This window comes from Sminthopsis crassicaudata, chromosome 2 (assembly GCF_048593235.1).
Source record: "Sminthopsis crassicaudata isolate SCR6 chromosome 2, ASM4859323v1, whole genome shotgun sequence".
In the NCBI taxonomy this organism is placed as follows: domain Eukaryota; kingdom Metazoa; phylum Chordata; class Mammalia; order Dasyuromorphia; family Dasyuridae; genus Sminthopsis; species Sminthopsis crassicaudata.
The window spans coordinates 114,497,194-114,512,420 of NC_133618.1; the positions used below are offsets into that span (position 1 = coordinate 114,497,194).

At 36.3% G+C, this 15,227-nt stretch overlaps 1 protein-coding gene across 4 annotated transcripts in view; it reads right to left on the reverse strand.

Annotated features, from left to right (window-relative positions):
• Positions 1 to 1,506: 1,506 nt before the first annotated feature.
• Positions 1,507 to 15,227, reverse strand: part of SERTAD2 (SERTA domain containing 2) — a 195,482-nt gene continuing 181,761 nt past the window's right edge. For all 4 annotated transcript variants that reach the window (XM_074287058.1, XM_074287061.1, XM_074287060.1 and 1 more), the window contains one exon: positions 1,507 to 6,933. In XM_074287058.1, the coding sequence (XP_074143159.1) occupies positions 5,982 to 6,933 (952 nt within the window). In that variant the 3' untranslated portion in view covers positions 1,507 to 5,981. The remainder of the gene's footprint in view (positions 6,934 to 15,227) is intronic.

A 15,227-nucleotide genomic window follows, 5' to 3' on the forward strand; every position in this document is an offset into this window, starting at 1 on the left:
GGGAAAATGCAGATATTTTCAGGATATCCCAGGAGAGATGGATCAGCTTGTTTAGGGACATAAACTAGGTGTAGAAAGAGCATGAGAATGCTTGGGGGGGAGGGGTTTGTACTACAACTTCCCACAATCACGTAGGGCAAATTCCAAAGGGAGCAGTTAGAGAATAGGAATATTTAAGTCAGCAAGAATTCACTTTGGAAGCAAACCTTCCACAAATACTGTCATGGGCTTCTCCCTGATCTTCCCACTCATTTTGGGCAGATTTTTTTGGGATCTGAGTTCCAGCAACCACTTTTTTCCATCGCTGAGTGAAAGGCATTACTGGCACCTGGCAAGCCTCCTAAATAAGGAAGGAGGCCCAGGGGGTCATAGAAGAGAGATGGAAAACCATTCCATATCTGGAATACCAAAGCAATGAGCAATACTGGCATTTCCCTTTGCAGTCACTTACAATTTGGGGGTATTTCATAAAAAAAGCCATATAAAATTCCTGTGTCAAGATCTAAATTGGGTTCTAACATCATAAAAGGTCAGTGAGTGGTGGTAACTTTTGAAATCAAATTAGGGATGATGAGCAGCATCACACACTGAAATCAAAATGACAGTATGGTTTCTGAAAACCATGTAATTAGCCTATGCAGTTAATATTATATAAAGCCCTCAATGAATATTTGTTTGATGACAGCTTCTTCACAAGTCAGGGAGCTAAGAGATTCTATTTCCCAACAGCTCCTAGAAACTCCTTTCAACTGTGTATTTAAAAAAATAAGCACAATTTCAAAAAAGTGAAACAATATGAGAACAGGGGAAAGATCAGAGTGGGAGATAAAAGTTTAAAATGCCAGAATGAAAACAAAGCTCCAGTTTAAAGATAAAGCAGTTTTACTAACATCTCAGAGCAACTGATAGTGGAAGTGAGGGAGGGGAATAATAGCCTGGAAATCGAAGAACCCAAGGTTCTAGGCCTGGTTTGATTATGCTACCTAGCTTCAGGAACAACTTGGACCTTTTCCTTCATCTATAAAATATCACAGTTTGGTTAGATCATCTCCAGCTATAAAATCTATGAAAATTCTCTAGTTATTACTATTATCTAGGGCCTAAAATAGAGGTTAAATTACTTGCCCATGGTCATCCAGCCAGTAGCCCAGGGGAAACTGCAACACTGGGTTTCTTGCCATCTCTGCTCTGTTGACTTTTATCACAGAAAGTTGGAGGAGTCCCCAGAGGCTGTCCAATCCAAGTCCTACTTGAAAAGGAAACCCCTTTGCAAACCACCCAAGTAGTCTTTTCAAAATATACAAATTGTGTATATTTTTGTCTCCTCTCAATAAGACTATAGACTCTGACCAAGGTTCAATACACATTTAGTTGAATTACTAAATTTTAATTAATCATCATCAGAGAAAGCCATTACATTTTTAACACTCTAAATTGTAATATAGAGTACATTCAACAACTCATAGGGATGGGAAAAGGAAAAAAAAACCCAAAAACAAAACTCTATCCTTTTAACTGTTTATTGTATAATATAAAACTACAAAAGTAAGACTGCTTATTTCCATGTACATTTATCCAATTGTTTAGATTACAGCCCATACCTACATGTGAATACAGTAATCTGGGTTCAGATGTATATGTCTGTAATATTGCATAGAAAAGGCACAGCTCTAAGGTCTGTGGGGGAAATTACAGCCTCCTTTTTGACAACACGCCCTTCTCAACAGCCATACACCAAACATTTCACAATATTTACACCTTTTCCAGAATCTTTGCTGTTTACATGTATGGATTACATTTATCTTCAATAGTTTTCTTCCCAAAAGTGCAGAATCTTTATTAATTTTATTGTTTTCAGCAAAATTTTAAATTGGCTCATTATCAAGAGTCATTCAGCTTCAATTTTAAGAAGCACCGAAAGCCTTTTGAAAGCATGTAGGTCATACAAACCTCTCTGGTAGGATCAATGTACCCGAGTGTGGCAGGAAATTAACCATTTCTCATCCAAAACATGTTGAATGTGAAGATTTGAATTTTGGCAGGCAGTGTAAAGATCAGATCTGCAATAATCATTTTGAAGCAATCCAGGACATGAAGAGACAGTAGGACAACCCGCCCTCCCGGCCCCCCTTGCACAAAGGAGGAGGGACGGTTGGTATTTTTCAATAGTCATATAAGGGTGTCCCGGGGAATTCCTAATTCATTGCTTATTACAGAAGTGATTCATAAATTTAAGTTTTAAAAATATCTGAAACACTATCTACTACTGCTTTTCAGAGTTTATTTACTTCAAGAAATGTTCCCTTTTTCTACTTCAGAGCAGTGAGGGTGCTCCAAAGGAATGCAGTATTTAAAATGCATGAGCTGACAATGAATGAGAAAGACACTCAAGGTGTATATCTAAGACTTGTTTCTGACCCTTTGGCGTGAACAAGCATGTCAATTTGGTTGCTCCTTCCTTGATAAAAGGAAAGCAGTGCTATTAAAAATCTTTAAAAAAATTGACCCTTTTAATGCTTGATTTTCCTAGAAATTTGGAGACTAAAACAATCTTCATCCATACCTTTTGCATATTTCAAATAGACCCACATTAGAAAAGAGTAAAAATAAATGTGAACCGTGCATACCATAAAAAGAACCCAGTTCATTTTCTGAGTCTGGCTCTGATCCCCTTTTTAATACAGATTTACATTCCTACAAGAGAATACATTCCTACCATACATTCTGTACATGTTACAATCCAGATGTTGTTAGCTTCACAATAAAATAAATATATTTACAAAGAAAAAGGAATAAATAACTTATGAAAAAAAATCACTTCAAATTCAAAGCTTTTTCATTCTGCTCTCATCTTGTCACTTCATTGCACATCATTGTCAATAAATGTCACTGCCACCCCCCACACCCTCCCCTACACCCACCCAAGCCTGGCATGTGTCTTTTATAAAGGCTCCTCAAACTGCATGTTGACTCTGAACTGTTCATGATGCCCAGATTATAAAAGGAAATGTTACTGCTGAAGAATGGAATCTTCTGCAAGTATGTCCCTGTAGAACTGGGGCGTAGAGACCACAATAAAGATTTTTCTGCCCTTCTGGTACAATATTTTGTAAAAATAAAAATTTAAAACTTGATGGTTCTGCCCTTTAAAAAATGGACAACTCATTTCCCTTATCTTCCTTATTAAAATGTGCATGCATATGCATTTGTTGATAAATGCATACGCACCTATATACACATTCACACACCTATACATATATATATGTATATATATACACACACACATATGTATAGGCATATATATGTATATATTTACACACATATAGTCATTCTCTGTTTTTAACTCTGTCTTATAAATAAAGGATTTTCAAAGTAAGTTTCAGGGAACACACTTCATTGCTTTGGAAATGGTGCTCTTTTGAACTATTGCCTAACATATGGTATTTGTTTAAATACACAATTTACTAATCCAACGAAAGTGTGGTTGTTCTAAGTTGTTGTAAATCAGTTTTCAACAATGGTAAATCAATTGCTTACTATGTTATTATTCTGAACATCAGCACTATTGTATACACACACACACACACACACACACACACACACACAAGTGTATGTGTGTGTATCTTGTGGCTATTTTCCTAGGTTCTCCAATTATACAAATCTTGGAATCTGAGGGCAGGGCAGGATTGTTTTTTGACAAGGAAGAGAAGAGCCAAAATGGAGCAATCACAACTGGATGGGATGCAAAATAACATAACCCCCATTCCTGTTTTCTCAACTGAATATGGTCCCTAATCCTACCGAGAAATAACGCCTAATTGTCTGATGTATCAAAAAAGTTATGGGTGTTAAGGTAGCTTGTAAGGAAACTACAATTCTATTAGTTTCTTGCTGCTTCACTGAGTTGATAAGTCTTTTAAAACAAAACTCAAGGGGGATGAAAGAAAACCAGGGTCCAGAAGGATTTTACACATGAACCTTTTACTTATATGAGTAATTTACCTGCTTTGTCATGTGCATTATATTACTATGTAGACTATCTATGGCCTGTTTAAAGTGCCATTTTATAAAGTTATCCTTTAAATAGACAGAAAATACCCAATTTCATCCATGGCAAGAAGTGAGCAGAACTGATGACTGAATATTGTCAACTGACAAAACAAAACAAAAAAACCCCATAATTTAAATTTTCTTAAATAAATATAAAAGTTATTCCTAAAGAAGCCATATGCATTTCAACAATATAGGTTGCAACTTGCACGCAACAGCTAAAGTACCATGGCGGGACGGAGGAGGGGAGGGGAGAGAAGGGAGGAGAGCCCTAAAATGCCATAAACTATTTCAGCAACAGGCATGATACATTGCAAACATTTTTAAATTAAATGTACACCACAATGAATAAAAACGCTATTGGTGCAGTAACAAAGACTTCTCAGGTGTTATGGGAGGGGAGGGAAGAAACATGCATAGAAAGCTGTGTTTGTATATTCTGGTACAACAGGCCTATAAAGTGTAAAGCAGTTAACGCAGTTGATAAAAGAAACCAACCACGCTGGAGATGCCAAGTGATGTAATGTGACTAACTCCAGTTTCCACAGCAATGGATATTAAAGTTAGAGTCCATCCAGTGCAGATAAGAGATGAGCTTCACTGCAGTAATACTGAAGATGCCATTTTCAGCACTTATCAACAGAGTGAACAAATGCTCCAAGGAAGGGGGGAGAATGGAAGAAGAAAGGTATAAGATGATTCAAATAAATGATGTATGCCTTTTAAAAATTCAATTAAAACCAAAATAAACTTACTCTTAATAGGTATTTTCATTCCATAAAATGATTGATTTATAATAAAATTCAGTCAGATGTAATGATTTTCTAGAAAACTAATTAAGTTCAAGTCACAGAGAAAATTATGTTAAAATGAAACATTTGGGTTCAATTTTTTAAAAAATTAAAAACAGTAACTTGGCATACATACTTGAAGGCTAAGTTTTCAGTAGCCTTCCTCTCAAAAGAGAAAGCTACAGAGAACTATCACTTAGAACCCAAGTTTCACAGCTATTTCCTGCCAACTGCTTAATACAAGTTTTATGAGTAGACATGGCTCTAGGTTTAGAAATCACAGTAGTACACAGGTGTTTTTATACCAGGGAGTTTGTAGTTGTGAAACTTGGGTGAAATATCTCCTGGCCCTTTCTTAAAGCACTGTGTGTTTGCATTTAGGGATATCAACTGCAGATTAATTTGATCTGATTTTCTCTTTGCACCATACACATATAAAACATTACAACTCTGTATAAAAGTACAAGCGCATCTTGTACATTTGAAGTATGCAGGAACTATGTGAGCAAATCCTATCAAAATAGCTATTTTGTGTGTATAAACAGCATTTGTTTTTAGAAAAACAATATAATAAACTGCAGAATCTGTACAAAAATATAAAATAAATTTGGGCAGCAGTTTCTAAACAGCCATGTAAATGCAACACTTAAGAGGAGTAGTTAATGCCTCCAAAAGGCTGAATTGCTAAGTCAACCTACACAGGGCTAAAATGCCAAAAAAGATATTGAGATTATCTAAATAATAAATTTTTTACCTCTTGCAATAAAACTTATAGAAAAAATAGACAAATATGCACATGCAATTTACAGCTTTCCCCAACTTATTCCTTGTGCTTCACTTTTTTTTTTTTTTTTGTAGTAACAATGTAGTAATATTGTTTTCAATATGTATTCTTTCCTATACCAGGATATTAGGTCTTCTTTGAGGAACCACTTAAAAACACATTAAAAGTGGTCATACATGGAAGAAGGCACTCCAACTCTGCTTGAGGCAAAAAGTACTAGTGTGATCCTTTTTTTTTCTGGAAAAGGCAAGCAAGGACGATGCATGCACAGTGCTGTGAATCTGTAGGGTTGTGAAAATACTACCAAGTGTGTATATACTGGTACAGAAAAAAAAGTCTCTAGGTTTTTATAGGTTTTACGACCCGACAAGCACCTCCATTATGTGATCCAGTTCTGTAAGGTCCATTTTGAAAGGCTGATTTGGGGCGACTGGTTGACTACTATAGGGAGCTAAAGTCTTAAGGAGGTCATCTGCAGAAACAGGAGCCATTTTGGAGGCTGCCCCCGTAGCGGAAGTGCAGGGGTCAAAGTCATACATTGACGTGTCTATGTCAGCAAACAGAATGTCATCCAAGGTCAAGTCTGTCAGAAAACCTGTGGAAGTTGTTATCTCAAAGTTTCCAGGTAGAGCATCCATGAGTTTTGAGTCGGTTGTTCGGCTCTCTTGGAGTCCCTCGGGTTTTTGAACGTTAGACTCGCTGCAGTTTCCTTTAGAGTTGTCGATCGTTGCTACTGCCGCTGCTACTGCCTCAGTGGAGGTAGGTGTTGGACAGAGCTCCTCAATTTCGTCCAAGGCTGAGGAGAAGCTGTCCTTTTCTGGTTGGACGGTTGGAGGTGGAAGTTTCGTGGGACCGTTGGGTTGGACGGCCTGAGAAGTGCAAAAAGTATCGTCCTCCAGCAGAGAGGCCGGGGTGAGGCAGGATTCTAAAGATGTAGTGTTTACCAAGTCGGCGGGGTGGGCTGGGGAGGAGGCGAGATGGCTAAAGGCGGGCTGGGCCTCCCGGTAATCGTCCCCCAGCGTGTCAGCTGGCTGAGAAGTGGTGATGAACACAGGTCTCAAGCTGCCTTCCTGTTTGAGTTCCTCCTGAATCCGCCTCAACATGTTGTTAATTAAAACTGTCTTCTGCAGGCTTGGCTCTGTCAGTGGCCTGTGGTTATAGAGTTTCATAAGGGAAATGTTGAAGATAGTCTGGCGCTGTAAGGTGTAAGACACCTTAGATGGACCATCAGTAGGAGACACAACTTTGCCTTCCAGCCCATCTTCATGCTCATCAAACTTCCGTTTTCCTCCTTTACCCAACATATATCTGCAAATAAAGAAGAATTGGGAGAATGAAATTGGTGACCTGAAAACTGATTTCTGTAAACAAAATGTAACCAGGTTATTAGATCAGACCCTAAGAGCATACCCACTGCTATCAGGAAAGACCTAAGCATCTAACACAGTGCAGACATTTTAATAAGGCAAGGTTAAGGAGAAACGTTTACATGCTTAAAATTGAAGTAATCCATTTCTTATGTGCGCATATATTAATTTTTAAAAAATTACTTGTTGGTCTGTTAAAAGTACATTTTGAGACACGTGTACAACACAGCCCACTTGCTAAGGAGACCATAACTTTGAACTTCCCATTTCATATACTTCATGTAATTCTCAAGCTAATCATCATAAATCTTTGTCCCTCTCCTCCAAGTAAATTTATATATAAAAAGACAAATACCTCAGTACTATGGATTGAAAGAAACAGATATATTGCCTTTGATAATAAATTCATAGTATTATGAATACAATCATGAATACATCTTGTAATGCTGCAAATGCAATTGATTGAAAGGTATTGAATCAAAGTCGATGCAGAAGAAAAATTTACAATTTGGGGACCCCATATGTGACTTAACAATATCTGGACAGTTACACATACTTGTTAAAGTACAATGAGGTGCTTAAGTCTAACAGTAGATACAGGACTCTCTTTGGAAGGAAAACCCTTCCAGAATCAAATGTAGGGATCTGTGGTATTCAGGGTAAGCTGTCCTTTGGCTCAGTCTCATCTTATACATTTAAGGTCTGAATCAAGCCGAATTAATTTCCAAGTCATTTTCTCTTGTTAGCTGCACTGTTGCCCCTGCTGTTAGGCAAGTTCTAAGTCAACAGAGTCCCTCTGCTTCCAGCTGAACAGACATATGTAGATCATAAGAGCTCATCTAAACCATTTCAGAGAGATGAACATCTATTTACTTTATGTTTTCTTAGGGGGAGATACATAAAGAAAGAGGAGTAAACATCACTGTCTCCCAAAGTAATGCATTCCAATTTTTAAGGAAACCTGACCATATTTTTCTTTTATTCATCCTAAATCAAACTACAATTTTTTTATTTGTCAGAGGCCAACTTGGCCACTCTGTTTAAAATAACCCTTCTTACTCTCCAAGGATATTGTCATCTATCCTTCTATTCTCTAAATTAAATAATCCTAGAGCCTTTGTGCTAAAGTCTTATTTATAATCCTTTAATCATTTTGTTTCTAGTCACTAAATCCATTCTAAGTTCTCAATTTACCACTAAAGGTGAAAAGTTTAAACCTGGATATATGACTCCTATAGAAAATAATATAATATTAGGTAAAATATGGAAAAATCACTATGCCTTCTTTGATACCCAGTACCCAAATTTGTTGCCTTAAGAATATTTGCTGACTCAGCTCTAGTTGTTTTCTAGAATCTTCATAGATTACAAACGATTTTACTTTTTAAACTCAATTTGCTTTTCTTCTGTGTGGTATTTTTCTTTACTCAACTTCATAATGATAGTTTCTGCTAATTTTTCCAACACATCCTAGTTATTTTAAAACCATAAATCTCGTCTAGGGGTCAGCTAAGTTGAGTCAGTTCTAGCCTTGGGAGTCAGAAAAGCAAAGTTCAAATTCTGCCTCAGACAGAGGCTATGTGGCCCTGGCAAATCATCTGTAAAATGGAGATGATAATAGCACTTATCTTACAGTGTCATGAGGATTAAATGAGATAATAGTTGTAAAGTGCTTTGCAAACCTTAAAACACTACATAAATGCTAGCTATTATTTTTATTAAAGTGCCACATACTACCTACTTTCAGATTGATTTCCCCTGGAAATTGAATGAACACAGATTTTCTTTATTTTACATCGCCCAGGTCACTGAAGAAAATGTTAAACAATAATGAGCTCACAATTGAGCTCTGAATAATATAGGGAGAGTCTTTCTTCCTTTTCAGCTTCAAAGAAAGTTGCCTAATTAAACCATAAATTAATTCTCACTTTTATCTCTGAATGGTCAATAGCTGACACAGAAGGAAAATAACCTGTTCTACTAACCCCAGGAGAAATATTTTTAAAAGATTTAAAAAAATCTTTACTAGTAATTATTTATCTGGTCAATAAATAATTATTTATTTGGTTTCCAATGAAGCATGAAAGGTAGGGATTCCCTGTATTATATTCAGAGAGGATATATTTCCTCTGAAGTACTATTCTTCTGATACTTTCTCTTGAAGACTATGTCATGGAAACACAAGTTTTGTTACATCTTATAAAGGCATCAAGTACCAGCCTGTTGACATATTATCTGTACTCTGAGTATCAGCCTTGGTAAGTATAGAAAAGAGTATAAATAAATGGAAGGCCGACCCAGTGATGGATTTATTTTTGGTAATGAAATGGGTAAAACTTATGAAATGGTTTCTCTCTCTCTCTCTCTCTCTCTCTCTCTCTCTCTCTCTCTCTCTCTCTCTGTATATATATATATGTTTCTTTGAGGGCAGTAGCAGAAAAGGGAAGAGAGAAGCAGAGGATGCTAAGCATCTCACATTTCATAAACTGGCAATTAAAATTAATTTATCTGTTGGGAGTATTAATGTTATCTGTTTTAAGAATATTTAGGTAGCCATTCTTGTTATAAATTAATCCAGAAGAGAGAAAGCTCAAGATAAGTGGAAGGAGGGCTCTCAGGTACTTCTTGAGCAAATGAAGGAACTGGCAGAGTTTATTTTTTTCTGCTTCTTTTCATTTTATTTGTCTTATTCAAGTTTTAAAAAATTAATCTGTTCTCTCTGGTAACCCCTAGCATAAAATAAATTAAAAAACAAATAAATCCCCAAACCAAATCCCTCAATACATATCTGAGTCTGCAAAACAAATTCCCATATCGGTCATATTTAAAAATATGTGTCTCTTTAGAGAGTTTGTTTCCTCCCCTGTTTAAAGAGAAGAAAAAACATCATTTTACGGAACCTTATTTTGCAGCATTCAACATGCTCAGGCCTACTTTAGGCCTAAATACTGTAGTTACTTTTTAAAAAGAAGATTCAGATGGCACTGGACATTATAAGAACCTAATTATTTCATTAAAAAACAACAACAAAAAATGGTTGCATTTGGTTCCCTTCCTCCACCCCACAAAATTGGGAAGTGATTAGGTACAGACAGCAGTTATTTCTGATCCAGTTGCCTGTGTGTTGTCAGATCATCAGCTGGTTAGACTAAAGGTCAAAGTAAACACTCAATTAGAAAGAAAGCATAAAAATGAAATGGTAGGACTGCCTGTGGTTATAGTAGCTCCAGCTCAACCTGTTTAGACAAGCTATCAATTACGAAAAATGGGAAATGAATAAAAGCAAAGATTTTTCCTCTATCACCATTTCCTAGAGAAGTGACAAATGAAAAGACAGGGGCACAACAGTGAGGTCAACAGAGTCCCAAAACTATTGGAGCTGGCAAACAATCTCTTAGCCAAATGAAGAGAGGCAGCCAAGAACAGCACTGCTTGGAGAACAAGATGATTTACAAAGCATTACAGAGGATGGTGATGGAAGACAATAAGTAGTATCAACGTACCACACAAAATAATGAAAAACAGCTGAGGAAATAAAGCTCCATAGAATTTGGTGTGATATCCAACTAAACTAGATTGTCTTGACAACGAATAAACAACAATAAAATATTTATTAAGAACTTACTATGTGCCAAGCACTGTCTTAAGTGCTGAAGAAGAAAAAGTGGCCAAGAGTCCCTGCCCTCCAGGAACTTACAATTTAGTAGGAGGAAACAACACAAATAGCAAAGTGGTGGCCAGAGCAGGGCATTTTAGTCCTGAAAGTTACAGGGATGTTGGAAAGGATGACAGGGAAGGGAAATATATCTGATGATAAAACAAGAGGCAATGAGTTCTAAATACATCTGTGACTTTTTCTTTTTCTTTCTCTCTCTCTTTTTTGGTGGCACTCTATTTTCACCAACAATAATTAGGAAATCATCAGTTTTGAAACCTACTACCTCAGCACCTAATATGCAGAACTGATAACAGCATTTTAAAAATGAGTTAGAAAAAAGCAGACAGACCAAAGTACACAGAGAACAAAAAAAATTGCTGGAACAAATTTTGAAAAGCACTCAGGGATCAACCTTCAAGATACTCCCAAGGTGAGGAATACTCCAATAGAATGGGGGTGGGGGGGTGGGAATCATACATAGTATAGTTTTTCCTTAACAAGGGATAAAGTGACCAAAACATTTTCACAACAAATAGCATGTGCCTTTTTCATAACCATATCTTTTTTGGGAAATTCTCTCTCTCATACATAGAGAACATTTTCAATAAAAACAGGAAATAACAGCCAAACTGGTCAAGACAGGTTTCTGAAACAGATGCTATCTCAATAGCCTATTACTGAATCTAAGAACTGGAAGGGATTTTCCAACTATTACAATCCATAGTGGAAGAACAAACTTCTATAGAAAGAATTCTTAAACATTTTTATTTTTCATGGATCCCTTCTGATAGTGTGGTGAACTACAGATCTTTTTTCAGAATGATGCATTTAAATGCATATATTAAAATGCATAGGTTTCCTGCAGAGAAAACCAGTCACATTGAAATATACATAATTTTTAAAGTCCACAAACCACAGGTATCAACCCTTGTTTTAACCCAACTGCTCTATATATACAACTTTTTATTGAAGACCTCAAGAGATAGAGAATCCACCATCTCCAGAAGTAGTCACTTCTATACAACATCAAAAGTTAGGAAATGTGTTTTTTCCTCAAACTTAAGAACAACAACAAAGGTTAAATTTGGCTTTTTTGCAATTTCTGTACACTACACTCTGTGCACTTTCCATTGGAATCAACCAGAAGAAAGTCTAAGCTCTATTTCATCTCACATCTTTTCAAACCATCACACAACAACTGAGAGATGCAGAGAACATGTTCATATAAACAGTTTTTTTGTTTGTTTGGGGTTTTATTTTTTTTTTGGGGGGGAGAGGCAATTGGAGTTAAGTGACTTGTCCAGGATCATACAGCTAATAGTAAGTGTTAAGTGTCTGAGACCACATTTGAACTCAGCTCCTCCTGACTCCCAGGCTGGTGCTCTATCCATTGTGCCATCTGGCTGCTCTTATATCAATACTTTTCAGAAAATATATGACTTATTGGTCTAAAATGGGAGCCTGAGGCTCTTTTCAAATAGGATAAACTATCTAACTTCTGAGATTTCTTCCAGCTACAGATCCTACATCCAAAATTATAAAATATTTCATAAGCAACAACAAGAAAAGAGACTTTGTTCAGGAATATGAGTACTGACAATTTAAGTTGTTAACCAGGGCTAATGAGATATATATTTGCAAAAGTGTCTGCCAAGATGTCAATGGAGCATGCCCTATGTAAGGTCCAAACAAACAAACAAAAAAAGGTAACACTGATGATAACACTTCAAATATTCTTATTTAAAGTTGATACTGTACTAATCATATCAATTCAAAGCAAAATATAGGAGCATATTGTAGATAGCACTCTTCATGGAATTCATAGTAATAGAAAAGATATTGGTCTAATCCAGGGGTTTGCAAACTACAGAGGACAAAATTCATCTGGTTTTTATGTTTTAGAATAGTTTTTACTCTATCTTAAAATTTTAAACCCATTCTTAACTCAATGGTAGTCTGCCAAATCATGATCTACCATTTACACTGATAAAAACAAAATGGATGAAAAATGCACCATTCAGATGACATGCCAGACAGGCACCTAAAGCAACTGATCATTAAGTAAATTTATCTTGGACAAATGTTACAAATAGATAATTACTATGGCTTAAAGAAAAAGAGATCAGGCTGGATTGCATTTGGGAAATATTGTGGTTATTTAATAACAATTCTTTGCTTACTAATGCAAGTATCCATTTCTTTGACATGGCATTCTTGAATACATATATATATGTATATTTTAGACTATCTAGTCTAACTAGTTCTCATTTTATAGACAGGGAAATTGAGGCCAAGAAAGGTCATCGAATCAAAGATTTAGAGCTAGAAGAGACCCTAGAGGTTGACTCCTTCAGCTTTATTTTACAGATGAGCAAAGAAGATAGGTGCTTGTCCAGTCTCACATATGTAGAGGCAATGTTGGAACCCAGGCCCTCTGGTACTAGAATCAACTCTCTAACCTCTGTCCTCTGCGCATCTTTAATCTGTTTTATCTATATTATTAAGAGTATTTTAGGTTACATATTATAGAAAGAGAAATGGCCTTAAAGTCAGTTAGACATGGATTGAATCAATATTTTATTTATTTATATGCCAGGCAACTGGGGCTAAGTGACTGGCCTAGGGTCACATAGCTAGAAAATGTTAAGTGAATGATGTCAAATTTGAATTCAGGTCCTCCAGAATCCAGGACTGGTGCTGCTATTCATGCCTATTTAGCTGCCCCTTGAATCAGTATTTAAAGCTGCAAATCCGAGAACATTACATCACCAGAATTATAACAAAAAAAATTTTTAAGTGTACTTAAAAGATGTATGGTAGAAACACATTGGCCATCTAGCTCATACATGACTAAGATAGTCTTCTCCCACCCAAAACCCTTTTAAATGATTGTGCAACCTCTGTTTGAAGAATTCTAGTGAATCACAAATCAGTCTATTCCAAAACACACACACACACACACACACACACACACACACACACACACACACACACACACACGAACACACACACATGCCTCTTACAAATATAAGAATATTTGAAAATACATGAAACTTGGTTAGTTTTCCTCTCACTTGCTGTGCAATTCCTCCAGAATTTATCTAATTTCCTTAGCTGGAAAAAACACTTGAAGAAGGCAGTCCTTAATTTGTAATTAAAAAAGAAAAGGTACCACTATTTCATAATTTACAACTATCCAAATATTCATAAAGGTTTACTTATTCTAATGTCGGCAGGTGATAATTTGGATTTAAGAGACAACTATCCAGCTGAATGGATGGGGAAAGAGGGTCTGTTAAGAGTTTCAGACAACTAATTTTTATTACTTTTGGAGGCCAAGGCTGTCAGTAGTAATCGTCAGGACAATTAAATCTGGTGGGATTTATCAAATGTGTAAGTTAAGACCCCTAATAAGTTAAGTGTTCTAAACTTCTTATACAGCACATAGTTTAAGAAGAAGAAATTAGTTCCAGCAAACTTAGGAATACTTCAAGTGGGTGATTTCAATTCCAAGTTCAGCAAAATATTCATAGAGGAGAGTAAGTGAAAGGTCTCTCTCCCCAGCTACTTTTTATTTTAAAATTGCACAGCAATTTAGGCATCCCCTAAGAGGTTGCTAAAACTCTTTCCAAAGCAAAAATAAAAATAAAGTTTAACAACTGATATCTCTTTATAATTTGTGGGAAAATTTTAAGAGGTGAAAGGAAGAGTCAAGCACCTAAATTTAACCTAAAACAAGATTTGAAAGGCTAAATTTCCCCATAGGGTTTTGCATTTATGATCTTCTCCTTAAGCAGCACACAATTTTAAAAAGAAAAAAGAAGAAAGCCATACATCTGAAGAACCTGTGGGCATGAATCCAAACTTTCTGGCCAGTTTCCAAGAGTTTTTGGGCCTGGAGTTTGGGCTAACTAATGCTCTGAAGAGGTTTAGCACTACTCCACAGAAGTCTGTTTTTCCTCTCCTTCCTCAGCCCCCTCAACAGAATGCAATATTTGTTGCTTTTTAATAAATATTTTGTAGTGGCGTGTGCCCTTTCCTCAGAGATGAGAACAAAAATGCTGACAGGATAAAAATCAAGCAGGAGTCCGAGCCAAAGTTTTTGAAGAACTTTCTACTAGAAGAGGAAGGAGGGAGGAAGTGAAGGGGGAGGGGAGCACAGAAAAGGAGGAGAAAGAGGCTCTTTCCTCTTTTACAAGCTCTATGATTTTGAAGTCTGGAAACTGAAACACATATGAAGTATTAGCAAGATTGGAAGGCTAAATTTTACAAGATTTCTTGATTCCCAAATTTCTACAGCATCTTGTCCCACCTCATTCCCTCCCACCCTTTGTAATCTAAGCAAGCCTAATAATCAGGCAACCCTCACAGTTCTTTATCTAATTCTCTACTATAGGATTTCTTAAATCTTTTTGTGTGTGATGGGCCCCTCTGGCAGACTGGTGAAGTCTATGGACCCTTTCCCAGAAAAATGTTTTCCAATGCATAAAATAAATCACACAGGATTACAAAGAAAACCAATTATATTGAAATACAGTTATGAAGATTTTTTAAAAACAAGTTCTCGGATCCCAGGT